Source organism: Dendronephthya gigantea, unplaced genomic scaffold, assembly GCF_004324835.1.
Source record: "Dendronephthya gigantea isolate DGI-Jeju-01 unplaced genomic scaffold, DenGig_1.0 000301F, whole genome shotgun sequence".
Taxonomy (NCBI): Eukaryota; Metazoa; Cnidaria; class Anthozoa; order Malacalcyonacea; family Nephtheidae; genus Dendronephthya; species Dendronephthya gigantea.
In genome coordinates this window covers 4,560-27,919 of record NW_021163311.1, presented here as the reverse complement: position 1 = coordinate 27,919, position 23,360 = coordinate 4,560, and the positions used below count along the sequence as shown (strand labels likewise).

The 23,360-nt window shown below is 36.4% G+C and overlaps 1 protein-coding gene and 1 long non-coding RNA gene across 2 annotated transcripts; both read left to right on the top strand.

Moving 5' to 3' along the window:
* The first annotated feature begins 10,965 nt into the window (after window positions 1–10,965).
* LOC114541669 lies at window positions 10,966–12,622 on the top strand. The gene is made up of 4 exons (XR_003689323.1): window positions 10,966–11,012; window positions 12,025–12,134; window positions 12,300–12,386; window positions 12,591–12,622. It is a non-coding gene; the product is annotated as an uncharacterized LOC114541669 (long non-coding RNA).
* Window positions 12,623–15,949: 3,327 nt separating this feature from the next.
* Window positions 15,950–22,886, top strand: LOC114541668. Its single transcript, XM_028561471.1, has 5 exons — window positions 15,950–16,039; window positions 16,464–16,611; window positions 18,038–18,147; window positions 18,894–19,003; window positions 22,868–22,886. Exons 2-5 carry the CDS (start codon window positions 16,473–16,475, stop codon window positions 22,869–22,871), a joined length of 363 nt encoding a protein of 120 aa, XP_028417272.1. The 5' UTR covers window positions 15,950–16,039; window positions 16,464–16,472; the 3' UTR covers window positions 22,872–22,886.
* Window positions 22,887–23,360: the final 474 nt, after the last annotated feature.

The following is a 23,360-nucleotide window of genomic DNA, read 5'->3' as shown; positions in this document are numbered from 1 at the left end:
TGTGAGCAAACTTGAAACAAGAATTTTATTTTATTTGACAAACCAATTTATATTAGTTAATCATGGTTTTGTTTTAATAAAGAGTAAAACTATCTCTTCAAATCTTGTTAATTGTTAAATTTTAAAATATGACTTGGTCTGTGGCAGTCTGACAGACACAAACATCATTTACAGACAGGCTGATATTTAAAATAGGTAACTGAGCTATTTCTTGAGCCAGAGGCTCAGTTAGGATTCTTGGTCTGGGGGCCCGGGGAAGAAGAACCCAGGTAGAAAGGGGTGAGGTTGGGTGGTTGAAAAACCTAGTTGGGGGGGGTGAAAAAACCTGTGGGAGGGAGGGAGTGAAAAAACCTAGGTGGAGGGGGTGCAGAAAAGCTTATTTCAAATTTTTTATTTTGTGTTTCATTATAAACCTTCCTCAATAAAAAAATCTATTTCAAAGATTTGTTATTGTTCTTTAATATATAATCCTAAGAACTGACACAATTTAAATTCAAACACAAAAATACAAATCAGTATATGTCTGACAATCAACTTAGAATGCTGCAATCTATTTCTATAACTTTGTGAAAATCTTATAGTTCATTTCAATTGTTCATAATATGTTAGGAGTTTTCACTTAATACCTTACATATTGTTCACACAACAACAGCAGTGTGCCGCCATCTTGCTTTAGACATTTCTGGAAGTTTTTCCCAAGAATACCTTTCAAAGTTGAAACCTTCAACTGACTTCAGTTCTCCTGCACCAGATCCTCCCAGGACTACAATGTTGTTTTCAATAACAACTGCAGTGCATCCTCTCCTCTTACATCTCATTGATGGCAGCATGTGACTTTGTTTTGTCTTGACATTGTAAATGATAACTGTATCTAATGTCTTGCCATGTTTGTCAACGCCACCAATAACAACAAGGTTGTCTCCCCATCTCACAGTTGCCATAGCACTCACTTCATACGGCAGTGGTGACAACTGTTTTAGCTCATTCTTCTTTATATCGTACAGTACGACACTGCTGAGGTTGTCTGTGTAACTGTCAGTTTTACTTCCACCAACTGTCAACAAATTATCATCAAATATTTCCATGCTGTGACCTTGTCTCGGTTCTGGCATTCTTGATAAGGTCTTCACAGTATAGGGAGGAACAAGCTGGACTGATCTGATCAAGTCAGATGAAACATTTCCATTATCACCTCCAGAGAGTATCAACTCATCATTATACAGCACACTGCTGTGGTATCTCAACTTATCAGGTAGTTTAACAGGACAGTCACTCCAGTGTGTTGAGAGATCAGGGTTTGGGTCAATATTCATTCTAATTATATCATCAACAATGCCAGGCCAACCACAGCCACCCCCAGCTATAGTCATATGATTGTTATAAGTAAATGAAGTTGCTCCATAACGATCCTCTGGCATTGATTGTAATGGCGACCATGTTCTTTGGCGCCAGTTAAATATCTCTACAGAGTTAGTTGCTACATCTCCAGCAACAATTATATTTTCCTTATCACCACTTGGTCTATTTCTTACTTTTCTTGTGTTTTCTTCTTTCTTGCCCTCCATCGTGATAAGAACGTCCTTCATTTCATCAAAAGCTTTGACCAAAGCTGTTTTCAATCCTTTGACTTCGTTGTTAACCGCTTCGAGTTTTCCTTCCATATCTGCTTTTATATCTGCTTTTATATCTGCGGTGTTTTTCTCCATATCATTCGCAAAAGTAGCAACGTTTTTCTCTAAATTTGTTATTTTAGTTTCAATATTTACATTATTCTTCGCCATTTTTTCCTCCATATCTGCCAAAGTTTTCGTCATTTCTCCGCACGAGTGACACTTCAACTTTCGGAATTCACAGACTTCACTTTCATGGTGAATAAGATCACGCTTGTTGACAATTAAACCACAGCCTTGGTTTGTACAAACGGCTGGTGTGTATCCACATGTATCTTCATGGCGGTCAAGATGCTGTAATTCCACAACTCTTGACAACCTCTGTCGATGTAAACGCAACGAATTTTTAACTCGTTTATAAGATCTTTTACAATTCTTTGGGGTTCGCCCAAAGTCTCTACGGTCAGTTCATCAGCACACGTTGGACATGTTTGAGAATTTTCCAGATGTTTCGTAATACAACAACGGCAAAAACAATGTTGGTTTGTCGGACACAGGACAGGCTCTTTCAAGACGTTGAAGCAAATCTGACAAAGGAAATTTTTACTGACTTTGGTCTCGAAGCGTTCTTCATCGTAGCCTTGTATATATGAAGCCATATTTCACGTCGTTCTTATGTCGTAATAATAAAGCAAGTTCTGTGTTGTTTGTCGCTCTGTAGTATAAACCTCGCTGTATAGACTGAATATACATACAGTGTTCGTTCTTGAAGAAGTCTGTGTTTGTATTTTCTCAAATCGTTACGGCAAAATTATCTGTTTAGAACAGCAGAGAAATATCTCTTCCGTAAGTGTTTAAGGAGTGTTTTGTGGACAGGAATTCGTGATATAAAAAAATTATATTATTATTATTGTCTCCTGACAAAAGCTCAGCATCTTCTATTCAAATGCTGACTTGCAATTGGTTGTGTTTATGTTGGAAGGAATTTCTTATTTCATTATATGGAAATAAGTTCGAAGAAAAAGATACTTTATACCAAGAAATAGTTTGTATTTTCCTAATCGTGTCAGATGATTTTACTCATCAGTGGAAGAGTACTGTCAGTTAATAAGTTAACAAAACTATCTGTCAGTGTCTCTTGTTAACCCATTAGCTTGCAATGCACCCAGATGTGACCTACTTTAGTATTTTACTTTGTCTAAGTCGAGTTGAATATTTTCGCGGTGCAATAATATTCCAATCTAAATGAGTTTTCATCAACACACAAATGGTTCAGGATATCTTGTGGATTGATCTACAGCTGTGGTGAATAAGAAAAACGCCACTTCAAAGTGTTTATGAAATTCACTTTCGTTTTGATCACAAAAGATCGTATAGCGTATCAAAATATTCATAAATATTAAGTGTTGTGTTTTTTTAAACATCCTGTATAAGTGCGGTCATTATATCGATGAAAAGCCATTTCAAGCTAGAAGATTAAATTTTAGCAGATCAAAGATTTTTGGAGTTGTTAAGATCGTTGTTATATTCCTAGTCTTTGAAGGTACTGGAATACATATTGTGATATATATCTTTGTTCGTAGAATTCTCAAGTATCACTTCGTTATTCTTCATCGTATTTTTCTGTATTTATTTTTCTAGATAATACGGTTGAATGTTTTAAACTTGGTCAGCTTTGCAGCTCAAATGGTAGAAATTTAATCCGTGAATGTGACAGTCAGGGTTGTGGTGATTTCGGAACACCAAGGTAAGACCAGATGTAAGCTTGTAGCAAGACAGCGAATCGATAATATTCTTATAATCTTACAAAACAATTAAATTAACGTGAATTTATCATTATACAGAGGTTCTCGTACACACAATGGCGTCGACATAATTTGCAAACCAGGGAATTCTGTCTTGACACCATTTGCTGCGAAGATCTGACGAAAATCACGTTCTTATTCAAACAACAACAAACCATATAACAATGGATTGTATATTCAAGGAAGCGGAGAAGCCGAAGGTATCATCTCTCTCACATTAATAACCAAATTCATATTAGGCACGAAAAATTCATCTTAGACAGGAAAGTTGATTGTAAAAACTCGTCTTAATATGACTTGAAATGGATATAAAATTTACACGTGTGATGGGTCGGGTAATGCTAAAAAGGGTATCGTGATTATTACGATAATAGTTTTGTTTATTTTCTAAGTTAAGCGCGCCTCACACGAGAGCTGGTAGCTGAGGTAAAGCGAGGCTGTTAGCTCAGCAAGTTACTCTCGTGTGCGGATAGTTTTTCGTGAGGAATTCGCCTCGAGGTCGTTAGTGCAGCTGATAGCTCTCTTGTGCGGCGGGCTTTACCCTTGTTCGATCCTTGACCGTGTTGATATTTCAGAAACTCGTCTGATTTATCCGTCTAAATGCGAATTTAATACAAGTTTCTCGTCCAGAAGGGATTCCCGTTCAAATTAACCGTTTGTTTAGACGGGAAAGTCAGGCGGGAAAATTCTGACGAGAAACCCGTCTGTGGCCTGATTCACATCAGACGAGTTTCCCGTTTAAGATGAGTTTCCAAGAGGAGTTTCCCCTGTAAGACGAGTTTCCTGTTTTCCTTGACCTTGTAAGACGAGTTTCCCGCCTCTAATATGAATTCGGCTACACTAAATTTTAAACTATAATGCATTTCTCGAAAAAGAATGAGTAATGAATTTGGTCATTGACTCCCGTCACCCCCCGGGTTAGGTCTAAATGGTAATTTCTTGTCGTGCTTTCAAGTAAAGATAAAAATACAATAAAAATAAAAGAAAGTGTAGGCGCAGAATACCTATCAGAAGAACAACTCCATAGTTTTTTCCATAAGTGGTTCCGTCACTCAGCAAGTACTGTAAATGGAGGCAATCACCCCCCTGCCAGTAGATTAATTTTTCAATATGGGCAGGGGGGGTGAATCTTTCCATTTACGGTACTTGCTATGTGATGAATCTTGGGAATAAGTCCCCCCCTGCCAACAGCACCATTTTAAAGACTTGCAGGGGGGTGATTCATAGAGGTCCAATAAAGAGGGAGAGTCTTAAAATTGAATAATGAATTTCTTTTTCAGACATAAAATGGATAATTCAGGTGGTCTTGGAAGATCTGCTTGAAAGGTATCCATATTCACAATTTTCTTCTCCATATTCGCAGATATTCGCTCTATAATCGTAAATTTTTCCCGGTGAAAAGCCTTACTTTTTGTGGTGAAATGTTTCAGATATGACGTGTTGGTTTGATGGGGTTGAACAGTACAAAAGATAATGTAAATCTTGTACTAAAAGCCTTCAAGGACGCGATGGAAAACGTGAAATTACAAAACAATCTGTGAGCAAACTTGAAACAAGAATTTTATTTTATTTGACAAACCAATTTATATTAGTTAATCAGGGTTTTGTTTTAATAAAGAGTAAAACTATCTCTCCAAATCTTGTTAATTGTTAAATTTTAAAATATGACTTGGTTTGTGGCAGTCTGACAGACACAGACATCATTTACAGACAGGCTGATATTTAAAATAGGTAACTGAGCTATTTCTTGAGGCAGAGGCTCAGTTAAGATTCTTGGTCTGGGGAACTGGGGCAGAAGAACCCAGGTGGGGAGGGGAGGGGTTGTGGCTGAGAAAACCTAGGTGGGAGGGGGGAGTGCAAACCTAGGTGATAGGAGGGGTGTGAAAAAAACTGTGGGAGGGAGGGGGTGAAAAACCTAGGAGGAAGGGGGTGGTGGTGAAAAACCTAGGTGGAGGGGGTGCAGAAAATATTATTTCAAATGTTTTATTTTGTGTTTCATTTTAAACCTTCCTCAATGAAAATATCTATTTCAAAGATTTGTTATTGTTCTTTAATATATAATCCTAAGAACTGACACAATTTAAATTCAAAAACAAAAATACAAATCAGTATATGTCTCACAATCAACTTAGAATGCTGCAATCTATTTCTATAACTTTGTCAAAAATGTGATAGTTCATTTCAATTGTTCATAATATGTTAGGCGTTTTCACTTAATACCTTACATATTGTTCACACAGCAACAGCAGTGGGCCACCATCTTGATTTAGACATTTCTGGAAGTTCTTCCCAAGATAACCTTTCAAAGTTGAAACCTTCAACTGACTTCAGCTTTCCTACCTCACCATACCCTCCCAGGACTACAATGTTGTTTTCAATAACAACTGCAGTACATCCCCACCTCTTAAATCTCATTGATGGCAGCATGTGACTTTGTTCTGTCTTGACATTGTAAATGACAACTGTATCTAATGTCTTGCATTGTTTGTCAATTCCACCAATAACAACAATGTTGTCTCCCCATCTCACAGTTGCCATGTGACTCACTTCATACGGGAGTGGTGACAACTGTTTCAGCTCATTCTTCTTTACATCATACAGTACGACACTGCTGAGGTTGTCTTTGAGAGTGTCAGTTGTTTTTCCACCAACTATCAACAAATTATCATCAAATATTTCCATGCTGTGACCTTGTCTTGGTTCTGGCATTCTTGATAAGGTCTTCGCAGTATAGGGAGGAACAAGCTGGACTGCTCTGATCAAGTCAGATGAAACTTTTCTCTTTTCACCTCCAGAGACTATCAACTGATCATTATACAGCACACTGCTGTGGAATCTCAACTTATCAGGTAGTTTAACAGGACAGCCACTCCAGTGTGTTGAGAGATCAGGGTTTGGGTCAATATTCATTCTAATCATATCATCAACAATGTCAGACCCACCACAGTCACCCCCAGCTATAGTCATATGATTGTTATAAATAAATGAAGTCGCTCCTTCACGATCCTTTGGCATTGATTGTAATGGCGACCATGTTCTTTGACGCCAGTTAAACATCTCTACAGAGTTAATTCCTAAACCTCCAGCAACAATTATATTTTCCTTATCACCACTTGGTCTATTTCTTACTTTTCTTGTGTTTTCTTCTATCTTGCCCTATCTTGCCAATAGTGGCATTTTTAAGACTTGCAGGGCGGTCATTCATAGAGAGTGTTAAAATTGAATAATCAATTTCATTTTCAGATATAAAATGGATATTTCAGGTGTTCTTGGAAGCTCTGCTGGAAAGGTATTCATATTCACAATTTTCTTCTCTATATTCGCAGATATTCACTCCATAATCGTAAATTTTTTCCCTTTGAAAAACCCTACTTTTTGTGGTGAAATTTTTCAGATATGGCGTGTTGGTCTGATGGGGTTGAACAGTACAAAAGATAATGTAAATCTTGTACTAAAAGCCTTCAAGGACGCGATGGAAAACGTGAAATTACAAAACAATCTGTGAGCAAACTTGAAACAAGAATTTTATTTTAGTTGACAAACCAATTTATATTAGTTAATCAGGGTTTTGTTTTAATAAAGAGTAAAACTATCTCTCCAAATCTTGTTAATTGTTAAATTTTAAAATATGACTTAGTCTGTGGCAGTCTGACAGACACAGACATCATTTACAGACAGGCTGATATTTAAAATAGGTAACTGAACTATTTCTTCAGGCAGAGGCTCAGTTAGGATTCTTGGTCTGGGGCACCAGGGGAGAAGAACCCAGGTGGGGAGGGGTGGGGTTGTGGCTGAAAAAACCTAGGTGGGAGGGGGGGAGTGCAAACCTAGGTGGTAGGAGGGGTGTGAAAAACCTAGGTGGAGGGGTTCCACAAAAGCTTATTTCAACTTTTTTATTTCATGTTTTAATTTAAACCATCCTCAATGAAAATATCTATTTTAAAGATTTGTTATTGTTTTTTAATATATAATCCTAAGAACTGACACAATTTAAATTCAATCACAAAAATACAAATCAGTATATGTCTGACAATCAACTTAGAATGCTACAATCTATTTCTATAACTTTGCGAAAATCTTATAGTTCATTTCAAATGTTCATAATATGTTAGGAGTTTTCACTTAATACCTTACATATTGTTCACACAACAACAGCAGTGTGCAAGTATCTTGCTTCAGACATTTCTGGAAGTTCTTCCCAAGAATACCTTTCAAAGTTGAAACCTTCAACTGACTTCAGGGGGAAAAATTGACCACACCCTCCCAGGACTACAATGTTGTTTTCAATAACAACTGCAGTACATCCAAACCTCTTACATCTCATTGATGGCAGGATGTGACTTTGTTCTGTCTTGACATTGTAAATGATAACTGTATCTAATCTGTTGCCATGTTTGTCATCACCACCAATAACAACAATGTTGTCTCCCCATCTCACAGTTGCCATGTGATTCACTTCATACGGCAGTGGTGACAACTGTTTCAACTCATTCTTCTTAATATTGTACAGTGTGACACTGCTCAGGTTGTCTTTGTTATAACCAGTTGTAGTTCCACCAACTATCAACAAATTATCATCAAATAATTCCATGCTGTGACCATGCCTTGGTTCTGGCATTCTTGATAAGGTCTTCACAGTATAGGGAGGAACAAGCTGGACTGCTCTGATCAGGTCATATGAAACATTTCTCTTTTCACCTCCAAAGACTATCAACTGATCATTATACAGCACACTGCTGTGGTATCTCAACTTATGAGGTAGTTTAACAGGACAGTCACTCCAGTGTGTTGAGAGATCAGGGTTTGGGTCAATATTCATTCTAATCATATCATCAACAATGTCAGACAAATCACACCAACCCCCAGCTATAGTCATATGATTGTTATAAATAAATGAAGTTGCTCCATGACGATAGTTTGGCATTGATTGTAATGGCGACCATGTTCTTTGACGCCAGTTAAACATCTCTACAGAGTTAGTCCAATGACCTCCAGCAACAATTATATTTTCCTTATCACCACTTGGTCTATTTCTTACTTTTCTTGTGTTTTCTTCTTTCTTGCCGTCCATCGTGATGAGAACGTCCTTCATTTCATCAAAAGCTCTGACCAAAGCTGTTTTCAATCCTTTGACTTCGTTTTTAACCGCTTCGAGTTTTCCTTCCATATCTGCTTTTATATCTGCCGTGTTTTTTTCAACGTTTCTCTCTAAATTTGTGATTTTAGTTTCAATCGTTACATTATTCTTGTCGATATTCGCCATTCTTTCCTCCATATCTGCCAAAGTTTTGGTCATTTCTCCGCACGAGTGACACTTCAACTTTCGGAATTCACAGACTTCACTTTCATGGTGAATAAGATCACGCTTGTTGACAATTAAACCACAGCCTTGGTTTGTACAAACGGCTGGTGTATATCCACATGTATCTTCATGGCGGTCAAGATGCTGTAATTCTACAACTTCTTGACAACCTCTGTCGATGTAAACGCAACGAATTTTGGATTCATTCAAAAAATCTTTAACCATTCGCGGTGCTTCGGCCAAAGTCTCTACGGTCAGTTCATCAGCACACGTTGGGCATGTTTGAGAATTTTCCAGATGTTTCGTAATACAACAACGGCAAAAAGAATGTTGGTTTCTGGAACACATAACCGGCTCTTTCAAGACGTTGAAGCAAATCTGACAATGAAAATTTCGATCGATTTGGTTCACAAACCTTTCTTCATCGTAGCCTTGTATATATGAAGCCATATTTCACGCCGTTCTTGTGTCGTAATAATAAAGCAAATTCGGTGTTGTTTGTAGCTCTGTAGTATAAACCTCGCTGTATAGACTGAATATAGATACAGTGTTCGTTCTTGAAGATGTCTGTGTTTGTATTTTCTCGAAATCTTCTCCAAAATTATCAGTTTATGAAGACAAATATCTCTTCCTTATAAAGTGTTTGCATAAGACGCGTCCTTTCCTGTCAGGACTCAGGAATTCCTGGAATTTGCTGCGGTGTTTCCAAAAATGAATTTGAAAATGTCGGGAGCTGACTGAGAGAGAGCTGGAGCAGAATTAAACATTTTTCTTTTATTTTCAGTAGATTTTAGAGAAATGTTATTTTGCAGTAATTAAAGTCGACTCTAAAAGCTTTAACTTGTTCTATTAAAATGCGAATTTACACTTTCAAAAGTGCTCACGATGCTGCGATAGTTTTTAATATAAAACTCCATGTTCACTAAATCCTAAATACACGAATTCAATCTTTGGGATTATGTTAGGAATTGGGTTAAGATTATGTTTTAGGTTTAAAGTTTAATAGGGTGAGACTCATTCCTAATTTTAACCCTAATCCTAACCTAATCTGAAGGATTAAATGGAATAATACTGCCAACATAAAAGACGCTAAACATCCAGTTTATCGTGATATCAGAAAACTGTCAGGGAGTGAAATTTCAAGACAAAGAGGAAGTTTGTTTTGGCTGTTGATGAGTTAAAAAAACTATCCCTCAGACTTATTTATTATTTGAGATTATGTTACGATTTGGGTTAAGATTTGGTCTTAGGTTTATTGTTAAATAGAGGTTAAACCTAATCCTAAATTTAACCCTAATCCTAATCTAATCTCTGGAATTATATTGATTGCCAAAATAGAAAACACTAAACACTCTAGTGTTTCAAGAGATCAGAAAACTGCCAGGGAGTGAAAAGTTCAAGGAAAAAAGAGGAAGTTTGTTTTGGTAAGTGGAAGCAATCGTCGTTTTAAACTTTCAATTTTCAAACATTTCTTTTCCAAACTTTCGTTTTGAAGCAAAATATTTTGAATTATTTTCTCTCAATTGCAAGGAAATACACGAGCTTTTCTAGCGAAATATGTCGCACGACGTGACCGTAAACTTCAACGGCAAATCATTTAACCTTCGTTTTCAACCATCCTGGACAATCGCTCAACTAAAACGGGAAATTGCTCGCAAGAAAAATGTCAAAACTGCTGGAATTAAAATCATTTTTGCCGGTCGAGAATTACCCGATAATTAACACTCGGGGTGAGTGATTTTTAGGAAAATATCAAGCTTTTAATGTGATTTATATAACAATTTTCAAAGAAATAACGAAAGATTTACTGTGAAATGTTGAAATGATTTCATAAATGAGGTTTTTTTAGTTCGGGATTTTGATGTTTAAAGCGACCATCTTCGTTATAGTAAATCTGAGATAGATTATGATACAGCTTGTCTTGCTTGAGTCAGTCCATCTCAGAATATCACAGTGTCTGAATTTATAAAATATTTTTAAGACATTTTTCAAAGCCATCTTTTTCACTAAAACCTGACCAAACTTATGTGAATTCTCACTCATGGACAGTTTCCAGGATTTTTCAGAGGATTCTCAAATTCTCAGTCTTTCAATTACCATCAGTCGACAATGAGTCTGACATTCGAGATCTGAAACTGTTTTTTTTAGAATGCAGAGATGAACCACAGCGTCATTCATGCTGTTCAGAAATCTGGTCAGATCTCAGTTGATGCAACTTACAATGCGAATGATGGTTTGACGAAAGTAAACTGACACAGGATGACGAGGATGAAGACGGTGAATCTGAACAATCAGGTTGTGACGAGATCTTTCATAAACCTCTAGATAATAATGTGACCCCACCCTGTTTAATCCCCCTCCTAATTTTACACCCTCAATAAATACCTCCAATATGTTCCCGCTATGTTCACCCTCGTTCCTCTCCCTCTCTGATATGACCTGATTTGATAAACCTCTTTCCTGATAAACCTCTCTCTAGTTAATCCACTATAATAATTTCTGTTCCTTGTATTGCAATCCTGTCTAATACACCTCTTTTCCAATAACCCTTTCTCTGGTTTGTTCTCTATAAAATATCCTTTCAATAGCCATCTCTAAATAACCCTCAAATCACTCTATTCCCCTCTGTCATGATTATGCCCTTCCCTAATGTACCTCTTCTCCAATATTCCTCTCTAATTAACCCTCAAATTATTCTCTATTCTCTTCCCTAATAGTATGCCCCTCCCTAATGTACCTCTTTCCTTATTTCCCTCTCTAATTAACCCTCTCTAGCCAATCCCCTATACCCTTCCCTACTAGCATGCCCTTTCTAATATGCCTCCTCTCTAAAACCCCTTTTTCCAATTAACCCAACCCACCCTTGCCCATACCCCCTTACCTGGATGTCCTCTAACACAGTACTGTACCACTTCTCTAATTGTCTATCTCCAATAAACTCCTATCCCCAGCTTGATACCCTTGCATTTTCCTCATGGAGAAACCCTGGGTAGAGGGTTCTCTACCCTGCCTTCCCCCCTAATCATATTATACTTCATCCATGAAGACCCACCCTCTCTCCCTAATAAACCACTCTCTCTCAAATAAGCCCCTCTCTCTTTAATAAGCCCCTCTCTCTCTAAAAAGCCCCTCTCTCTCTAATAAGCCCCTCTCTCTCTAAAAAGCCCCTCTCTCTCTAATAAGCCCCTCTCTCTCTCTAATAAGCCCCTCTCTCTCTAATATTAGGCCTCTCTCTTTCTAATAAGCTCATCTCTCTAACACCAGGGCTCCTTTAATAATCCAAACTTTTTGTACTCTTTCATCTCAGGCAAGCAAAGTTTCTTCTTTGTTTATTGTAAAACTTGCAAGAAACTAACACAAGGAAAATTGCGATGTCGATGTTCAAATTGCAAGGAAGGAAGCTTTGTTCTATCACAGGTATTTACTGTTTCCTTATAAACAACTTGTAAAAAATCTGCAGCAGATTTATATTTAGACTTTATAAAATGTTGACATTGTTACAACTTGTTTACAAGCTTCCTGTGAAAGCTTTTGAATGCCAACAAACATCTTGTTTACACAATATTTATGGTTTCTTGCAAGGGTCCAAATGGTTGGGACGATGTATTGATCAAAGGCCGAATGCAGGGACAATGTGAATCCAATACAAACTGTCAGGGAAAAACAGCTGTAAGTTATCCACCTATTAGACCTAAAATACAATAGTGGGTCACATCTAGGTGCATTGCAACTAATGGGTTAACAAGAGACACTGACAGATATTAGTTTGTTAACTTATTAACTGACAGTACTCTTCCACTGATGAGTAAAATTACCTGACATTATACGGTAAAATACTAAAGTAGGTCATCACAAACTTCTTGTTCTTTCAAGGAATTTTATTTCAAATGTGGGGAACATCATGGAGAGATGAACAGGCACCGTTATCAATGTTGAAATCTAACATCAGAAATATTCCCTCATCACATGCTCTGAAACATCGTAAGTTTACCCTTTCATTTTACGTTTCTCTCAGAAATATTTATCTTCTAGAAAGTTGAATTTTTTAATCCAAACCGCAGTTAATAGAAACTAATAACTTTGATCCAACATGGTCAATATTTAATCAAATTTTTTTCACTCATGCACCTACCTATTGTTTGAAATCTTTTATTTGATGTTTCATTTTAAACCTTCCTCAATGAAAATATTTATTTCACAGATTTGTTATTGTTCTTTAATATATAATTCTAAAAACTGACTCAATTTAAATTCAATCACAAAAATACAAATCAGTATATGTCTGACAATCAACTTAGAATGCTACAATCTATTTCTATAACTTTGTGAAAATCTTATAGTTAATTTTAATTGTTCATAATATGTTAGGAGTTTTCACTTAATACCTTACATATTGTTCACGCAACAACAGCAGTGTGCAAGTATCTTGCTTCAGACATTTCTGGAAGTTCTTCCCAAGAATACCTTTCAAAGTTGAAACCTTCAACTGACTTCAGTGTTGTTCGCTCACCGTTCCCTCCCAGGACTACAATGTTGTTTGCAATAACAACTGCAGTACATCCACACCTCTTACATCTCATTGATGGCAGCATGTGACTTTGTTCTGTCTTGACATTGTAAATGATAACTGTATCTAATGCCTTGCCATGTTTGTCAACGCCACCAATAACAACAATGTTTTCTCCCCATCTTACAGTTGCCATGTGCCTCACTTCATACGGCAGTGGTGACAACTGTTTCAGCTGATTCTTCTTTATATCGTACAGTACGACACTGCTGAGGCTGTCTTTGTAATTGTCAGTTGTACTTCCACCAACTATCAACAAATTATCATCAAATATTTCCATGCTGTGACCTTGTCTAGGTTCTGGCATTCTTGATAAGGTCTTCACAGTATAGAAAGGAACAAGCTGGACTGCTCTCATCAAGTCAGATGAAACATTTTTATTACGACCTCCAGAGACTATCAACTGATCATTATACAGCACACTGCTGTGGTATTCCAACTTATCAGGTAGTTTAACAGGACAGTCACTCCAGTGTGTTGTGAGATCAAGGTTTGGGTCAATATTCATTCTAATCATATCATCAACAATGACAGACCCACCACAGCAACCCCCAGCTATAGTCATATGATTGTTATAAATAAATGAAGTTGCTACCAAACGTTTCTTTGGCATTGATTGTAATGGCGACCATGTTCTTTGACGCCAGTTAAACATCTCTACAGAGCTAGTCAATAAACCTCCAGCAACAATTATATTTTCCTTATCACCACTTGGTCTATTTATTACTTTTCTTGTGTTTTCTACTTTCTTGCCCTCCATCGTGATAAGAACGTCCTTCATATCATCAAAAGCTCTGACCAAAGCTGTTTTCAATCCATCGACTTTGTTGTTAACCGCTTCGTGTTTTCCTTCCATATCTACTTTTATATCTGCGGTGTTTTTCTCCATATTATTCGCAACAGTGGCAATATTTTTCTCCAAATTGGTTATTTTAGTTTCAACTGTTTTATTTGTTACCATATTCTTCTCGATATTCGCCATTCTTTCCTCCATATCTGCGAAAGTTTTCGTCATTTCTCGGCACGAGTGACACTTCAACTTTCGGAATTCACAGACTTCACTTTCATGGTGAATAAGATCACGCTTGTTGACAATTAAACCACAGCCTTGGTTTGTACAAACGGCTGGTGTATATCCACATGTATCTTCATGGCGGTCAAGATGCTGTAATTCTACAACTTCTTGACAACCTCTGTCGATGTAAACGCAACGAATTTTTGATTCATTCAAAAAATCTTTAACCATTCTATTCGGTTCGGATAAAGTCTCTGCGGTCAGTTCATCAGCACACGTTGGACATGTTTGAGAATTTTCCAGATGTTTCGTAATACAACAACGGCAAAACGAATGCTGGTTTCTCGAACACATAACCGGCTCTTTCAAGACATTAAAGCAAATCTGGCAATGAAAATTTTGATTGATTTTGTCCACAAACCTTTCTTCATCATAGCCTTGTATATATGAAGCCATATTATTTCACGTCGTTCTTGTGTCGTAATAATAAAGCAAGTTCTGTGTTGTTTGTCGCTCTGTAGTATAAACCTCGCTGTATAGACTGAATATAGATACAGTGTTCGTTCTTGGAGAAGTCTGTGTTTGTATTTTCTCGAAATCTTCTCCAAAATGATCAGTTTATAAAGACAAATATCTCTTCCTTATAAAGTGTTTGCATAAGACGCGTCCTTTCCTGTCAGGACTTAGGAATTCCTGGAATTTGCTGCGGTGTTTCCCTAAATAAATTTCAAAATATCGCGAGCTGAGAGAGAGAACTGGAGGCGAATTAAACATTTTTCTGATATTTTCAAGAGATTTTTGAGAAATGTTATTTTGCAGTAATTTAAGTTGACTCTAAAAGCTTTAACTTGTTTTATTAAAATGCGAATTTACACTTTCAAAAGTGCTGACGATGCTGCGATAGTTTTTAATATAAAACTCCATGTTCCCTAAATCCTAAATACACGAATTTAATCTGTGGGATTATGTTAGGAATTATCTTAAGATTATGTTTTAGGTTTATAGTTTAATACGGTTAAACTTATTCCTAATTTTAACCCTAATCCTAACCTAATCTGAAGGATTAAATGGAATAATACTGCCAACATAGAAAATGCTAAACATCCAGTGTATCGAAAGATCAGAAAACTGTCAGGGAGTGAAATTTCAAGGGAATTAAAGAGGAAGTTTGTTTTGGTAGTTAATGAGTTGAAAAAAACTATCCCTCAGACTTATTTATTATTTGAGATTATGTTACGATTTGGGTTAAGATTAGGTTTTAGGTTTATTGTTAAAGAGGGTTGAACCTAATCCTAAATTTAAACCTAATCCTAACCTAATCTGTGGAATTATGTTGATTGCCAAGATAGAAAACGCTAAACATTCCAGTGTCCCAAGAGATCAGAAAACTGCAAGGGAGTGAAATTTCAAGAAAAAAGGAGGAAGTTTGTTTTGGTAAGTGGAAGCAACCGTCGTTTTAAACTTTCAATTTTCAAACATTTCTTTTCCAAACTTTCGTTTTGAAGCAAAATATTTTGAATTATTTTCTCTCAATTGCAAGGAAATACACGAGCTTTTCTAGCGAAATATGTCGCACGACGTGACCGTAAACTTCAACGGCAAATCATTTAACCTTCGTTTCAACCATCCTGGACAATCGCTCAACTAAAACACGAAATCGCTCGCAAGAAAAATGTCAAAACTGCTGGAATTAAAATCATTTTTGCCGGTCGAGAATTACCCGATGAATTAACACTCGGGGTGAGTGATTTTTAGGAAAATATCAAGCTTTTAATGTGATTTATATAACAATTTTCAAAGAAATAACGAAAGCTTTACTGTGAAATGTTTAAATGATTTTATAAATGAGGTTTTTTTTAGTTCGGGATTTTGATGTTTAAAGCGACCATCTTCGTTATAGTAAATCTGAGATAGATTATGATACAGCTTGTCTTGCTTGAGTCAGTTCATCTCAGAATATCACAGTGTCTGAATCTTGATAAAATGATATTTTAAGACATTTTTCAAAGCCATCTTTCTCCACTAAAACCTGACCCAAACTTACGTGAATTCTCACTCATGGACAGTTTCCAGGATTTTTCAGATGATTCTCAGAATTCTCAGTGTTTAAATTGCCATCAGTCGACAATCAGTCTGACATTCAGAGATCTGAAACTTTTTTTAGAATGCAGAGATGAACCACAGCGTCATTCATGCTGTTCAGAAATCTGGTCAGATCTCAGTTGATGCAACTTACAATGCGAATGATGGTTTGACGAAAGTGAAACTGACACAGGATGACGAAGATGAAGATGGTGAATCTGAACAATCAGGTGGTGACGAGATCTTTCATAAACCTCTCAATGATGTGACCACTCTCTTTTTAGTGTTCTTCCTGGTTTAATACACACCCTCAATAAATACCTCCAATCCATCCCCACTGTGATAACCATTTCTTTATACCTTTCCATAGTATATCCCTCACAAATACACCTCAATCTTCTTTAAAAACCCCTCTCTCCAGTTGTCTGACTCTAAACCCTTCTGTATATTTCTCCCTCCCACCCTCTCTTCAACTAACTCTCCATCTATAACAATTCCTTCCACATACCCCTCCTTTGCAGGATTTCTCTCTTACAGAAAAACCCTCTCTCTGATTAACCCCCTATAACAATTCCCTCTTCATGCCCCTCCCAATTAATGTGCCTTCATACCTATTCTGTAATGTCCCTTTCCAATTAACACTCTAACAACTCCTTTCCTGTACCCCTCCCTATAAGTATACCTCTCTCTAACATATACTTCTCTAATCTTCCAGTCTCTAAATAATACTCTTAAAATAACCCCTCTTTATACCCCACCCTATAAGTATACCTCACTCTAATATATACTTTTGTAATATTCCAGTCTCTAAATAATACTCCAAAATAACCCCCTCTTTATACCCCCACCCTATAAGTATACCTCTCTCTAATATATACTTCTCTAATACTCTAGTCTCTAAATAATACTCTTAAAATAACCTGCTCTTTATACCCCACCCTGTAAGTATACCCTTCTTTAATATACTTCTCTAATACTCCAGTCTCTAAATAGTACTCCAAAATAACCCTCTCTTTATACCCCTCCCTAGTAGAATGTCCCTCATGACTATAATACACCTCTAAAATAACTCTCTAAAATAACCCCTCCCCCATACTCCCTCCCTAATATAGCCTTTCCTTTATATACCTCTTCTCTAATAGACCCTCTATCAATTTAACCTCCTGTATAGTCCCCCCTTCCATACACCCTTGACCCTTCCCTACACCCTTGACCCTTCCTTATATGTCTTTTAATAAGAAGTTACTGACTGAGAGTGAGGTCTGTACGGTAAAATATCAAACCGAGGTCGTGCCGTATTGACCTCGCTATCACTCGGTATCGAGGTTTGATATTTTACTGTACAGACCGAACAATCAAAGTCAGTAAGTTATTTATTATATGACTTAATTTGGGAAAACCATAAGCACGAATAATAATTTATTTCCATTACATCCAGTCAATAAAAATTGAGCGTATTGCCCGTGGGCAATATGGGAAAATGCCGCCTCCTCAGCAGCCAATCAAATTGCAGGATTTACAAAAACAAACACTAGTCATATAATAATATATCTTACGCTCCTAATCTTATATTATACCCCATCAATACAAAACCCTCCTCTTTTTAACACCAGGGTTTGTTTAATAATCCATACTTTTCGTCCTCTCTCATCTCAGGCAAGCAAAGTTTCTTCTTTGTTTATTGTAAAACTTGCAAGAAACTAACACGAGGAAAATTGCGATGTCGATGTTCAAATTGCAAGGAAGGAAGCTTTGTTCTATCACAGGTATTTACTGTTTTCTTATAAACAACTTGTAAAAAATCTCCAGCAGATTTATAGACAACTTTATAAAGTGTTGACATTGTTACAGTTTGTTTACAAAGTTGCTGTGAAAGCTTTTGAATGTCAACAAACATCTTGTTTACACAATATTTATGGTTTCTTGCAAGGGTCCAAATGGTTGAGATGATGTATTGATCAAAGGCTGCATGCAGGGACAATGTGAATCCAATACAAACTATCAGGGAAAAACAGCTGTAAGTTATTTACTTATCACACCTAAAATACAATAGTGGGCCATATCTGGGTGCATTGCAAGCTAATAAGTTAACAAGAGACACTGACAGATAGTTTTGTTAACTTATTAACTGACAGTATTCTTCCACTGATGAGTAAAATCATCTGACATTAGACACTAGAGTAAAATACTAAAGTAGGCCACATCTGGGTGCATTGCAAGCTAATGGGTTAACAAGAGACACTGACAGATAGTTTTGTTAACTTATTAACTGACAGTACTCTTCCACTGATGAGTAAAATCATCTGGCATTAGACAGAGTAAAATACTAAAGATGACATCTGGGTGTATTGCAAGCTAATGGGTTAACAAGAGACACTGACAGATAGTTTTGTTAACTTATAAACTGACAGTACTCTTCCACTGATGAGTAAAATCATCTGGCATTGCACAAAATACAGACAATTCATACCAGATTGTTGAAAAAAATTAAAAACATCTCATTCTTTCAAAGGAATTTTATTTCAAATGTGGGGAACATCATGGTAGAGATGAACAGGCCCTATTATCAATGTTGAAATCTAACATCAGAAATATTCCCTGCATCACATGCTCTAAAATATCGTAAGTTTACCCTTTCATTTTATGTCTCCTCCCAGAAATATTTATCCTTCTGGGAAAGTTGAATTTTTTAATCCAAACCACAGTTAATAGAAACTAATAACTCTGATCCAACATGGTCAATATTTAATCAATTTTTTTCACTCATCCACCTACCTATTGTTTGAACTGTTTTATTTCATGTTTCATTTTAAACCTTCCTCAATGAAAATATCTATTTTAAAGATTTGTTATTGTTCTTTAATATATAATTCCAAGAACTGACTCAATTTAAATTCAATCACAAAAAAACAAATCAGTATATGTCTGACAATCAACTTAGAATGCTGCAATTTATTTCTATAACTTTGTGAAAATCTTATAGTTCATTTCAACTGTTCATAATATGTTAGGAGTTTTCACTTAATACCTTACATATTGTTCACACAACAACAGCAGTGTGCCAGAATCTTGCCTCAGACATTTCTGGAAGTTCTTCCCAAGAATACCTTTCAAAGTTGAAACCTTCAACTGACTTCGGGGAGCAAAATTGACCACACCCTCCCAGGACTACAATATTATTTTCAATAACAACTGCGGTACATCCCCACCTGTCACATCTCATTGATGGCAGCATGTGACTTTGTTCTGTCTTGACATTGTAAATGATAACTGTATCTAATCTCTTGCCATGTTTGTCGACGCCACCAATAACAACAATGTTGTCTCCCCATCTCACAGTTGCCATGAGATTCACTTCATATGGCAGTGGTGACAATTGTTTCAGTTCATTCTTCTTTATATCATACAGTACGACACTGCTGAGGCTGTCTTTGTCTTTGCCAGTTGTTCTTCCACCAACTATCAACAAATTATCATCAAATATATCCATGCTGTGACGTTGTCTTGGTTCTGGCATTCTTGATAAGGTCTTCACAGTATAGGGAGGAACAAGCTGGACTGCTCTGATCAAGTCAGATGAACCATGTCCATTATTACCTCCAGAGACTATCAACTGATCATTATACAGCACACTGTGGTGGTAACACAACTTATCAGGTAGTTTAACAGGACAGTCACTCCAGTGTGTTGAGAGATCAGGGTTTGGGTCAATATTCATTCTAATCATATCATCAACAATGTCAGACTGACCACAACCCCCAGCTATAGTCATATGATTGTTATAAATAAATGAAGTCGCTCCAAAACGATCCTCTGGCATTGATTGTAATGGCGACCATGTTCTTTGACGCCAGTTAAACATCTCTACAGAGTTAGTTCTATAACCTCCAGCAACAATTATATTTTCCTTATCACCACTTGGTCTTTTTCTTACTTTTCTTGTGTTTTCTTCTATCTTGCCCTCCATCGTGATAAGAACGTCCTTTATTTCATCAAAAGCTTTGACCAAAGCTGTTTTCAATCCTTTGATTTCGATGTTAACCGTTTCCTGTTTTCCTTCCATATCTGCTTTTAAATCTGCGACTGTGGTATTTCTCGCCATATTTTTTTCTAAATTTGTTATTTTAGTTTCATATATTATATTATTCTTCGCCATTCTTTCCTCCATATCTGCCAAAGTTTTGGTTATTTCTCCGCACGAGTGACACTTCAACTTTCGGAATTCACAGACTTCACTTTCATGGTGAATAAGATCACGCTTGTTGACAATTAAACCACAGCCTTGGTTTGTACAAACGGCTGGTGTATATCCACATGTATCTTCATGGCGGTCAAGATGCTGCACTTCTACAATTTCTTGACAACCTCTGTCGATGTAAACGCAACGAATTTTTAACTCATTTAAAAATCTTTTACCATTCGTGAAGGTTCGGCTAAAGTTTCTACGGTCAGTTCATCAGCACACGTTGGACATGTTTGAGAATTTTCCAGATGTTTCGTAATACAACAACGGCAAAAACAATGTTGGTTTGTCGGACACAGGACAGGCTCTTTCAAGACGTTGAAGCAAATCTGACAAAGGAAATTTTGACTGACTTTGGTCTCGAAGCGTTCTTCATCGTAGCCTTGTATATATGAAGCCATATTTCACGTCGTTCTTGTGTCGTAATAATAAAGCAAGTTCTGTGTTGTTTGTCGCTCTGTAGTATAAACCTCGCTGTATAGACTGAATATAGATACAGTGTTCGTTCTTGGGAAATCTGTGTTTGTATTTTCTCAAAATCTTCTCCAAAATGATCAGTTTATGAAGACAAATATATTTAAGGAGTGTTTTGTAGACAGGAATTTGCTTGTATGAAAATATGATATTATTTTCATGTCTTGTGACAAAAGGTCATTGACCTATTGTTGAAATACTGACTTGCAATTGGTTGTGTTTATGTTGGTAGGAATTTCTTATTTCATTATATGGATAACGATACTTTATACCAAGAAAAATCAATCATAACAATGAAATATTTAGACTAAGTATCTTATGATCGATGCGGATTAAGTCTGCATTAGAATTTATTTCGAATCTTTCGACTAATTATATGTTTAAAGAAACAAAAAAATAATCTCTTGGCTGAAATATATTTCAAGCGTCTTTCATAAGGGCTGGTATTTGTTTACAAATGATCCCATGGAAAACACGGAATCGTAGGTTTGGAATCTGGACTCTGGAGCCGTGAAAGGTTATCTGGTGTAATGGAAATAATTTCATGTTTACTAAATCCTGATAGCCTTGGAGTATAATCACTGAACTATGTATGCAAGTGAATGGGTCAACTGCATGGTCCAGCATTATGAACCTAGATTTTTCCTAATTGTGTCAGATGATTTTACTCATCAGTGGAAGAGTACTGTCAGTTAATAAGTTAACAAAACTATCTGTCAGTGTCTCTTGTTAACCCATTAACTTGCAATGCACCCAGATGTGACTTACTTTAGTATTTTACTCTGTCTAATGTCAGATGATTTTACTCATCAGTGGAAGAATACTGTCAGTTAATAAGTTAACAAAACTATCTGTCAGTGTCTCTTGTTAACCCATTAGCTTGCAATGCACCCAGATGTGACCTACTTTAGTATTTTACTCTGTCTAATGTCAGATGATTTTACTCATCAGTGGAAGAGTATTGTCATTAATAAGTTAACAAAACTATCTGTCAGTGTCTCTTGTTAACCCATTAGCTTGCAATGCACCCAGATGTGGTCTACTTTAGTATTTTACTCTGTCTAATGTCAGATGATTTTACTCATCAGTGGAAGAGTATTGTCAGTTAATAAGTTAACAAAACTATCTGTCATTGTCTCTTGTTAACCCATTAGCTTGCAATGCACCCAGATGTGACCTACTTTAGTATTTTACTGTGTCTAAGTCAGATGATTTTACTCATCAGTGGAAGAATACTGTCAGATAATAAGTTAACAAAACTATCTTCAGTGTCTCTTGTTAACTCATTAGCTTGCAATGCACCAGATGTGACCTACTTTAGTATTTTACTCTATCTAAGTCAAGTTGAATATTTTCGCGGTGCAATATATTCCAATCTAAATGAGTTTTCATCAACACACAAATGGTTCAGGATATCTTGTGGATTGATCTACAGCTGTGGTGAATAAGAAAAACGCAACTTCAAAGTGTTATGAAATTCACTTTCGTTTTGATCACAAAAGATCGTATAGCGTATCAAAATATTCATAAATATTAAGTGTTGTGTTTTTTTAACATCCTGTATAAGTGCGGTCATTAAATCGATGAAAAGCCATTTCAAGCTAGAAGATTAAATTTTAGCAGATCAAAGATGTTTGGAGTTGTTAAGATCGTTGTTATATTCCTAGTCTTTGCAGGTACTGGAATACATTTTATATATCTTTGTTCATAGAATGCTCAAGTATCACTTCGTTATTCTTCATCGTATTTTTCTGGATTTATTTTTCTAGATAATGCGGTTGAATATTTTAAACTTGGTCAGCTTTGCAGCTCAAATGTCAGAAATTTAATCCGTGAATGTGACAGTCAGGGTTGTGGTGATTTCGGACACCAAGGTAAGACCAGATGTAACCTTGTAGCAACACAGCGAATCGATAATTTCTTATAATCTTACAAAACAATTAAATTAACGTGAATTTATCATTATACAGAGGCTCTCGTACACACAATGGTGTCGACATAATTTGCAAACCAGGGAGTTCTGTCATGACACCATTTGCTGCGAAGATGTGACGAAAATCACGTTCTTATTCAAACAACAACAAACCATTAACAATGGATTGTATATTCAAGGAAGCGGAGAAGCCGAAGGTATTCTCACTTCACATTATACCAAATTCATCTTAGACAGGAAAGTTGATTGTAAAAACCCGTCTTAATATGTCTTGGAATGGATATAAAATTTACACGTGTGATGGGTCGGGTAATGCTAAAAAGGGTATC

What these genes read in the sequence shown, in the direction of transcription:
- LOC114541668 (XM_028561471.1), top strand. Translation starts at nt 16,473, where the DNA reads ATGAACCACAGCGTCATTCATGCTGTTCAGAAATCTGGTCAGATCTCA. An exon ending in TGGTGAATCTGAACAATCAG is followed by an intron (nt 16,612 to 18,037) that starts GTGGTGACGAGA and finishes CTCTCATCTCAG; the next exon opens with GCAAGCAAAGTTTCTTCTTT. An exon ending in GAAGCTTTGTTCTATCACAG is followed by an intron (nt 18,148 to 18,893) that starts GTATTTACTGTT and finishes ATTCTTTCAAAG; the next exon opens with GAATTTTATTTCAAATGTGG.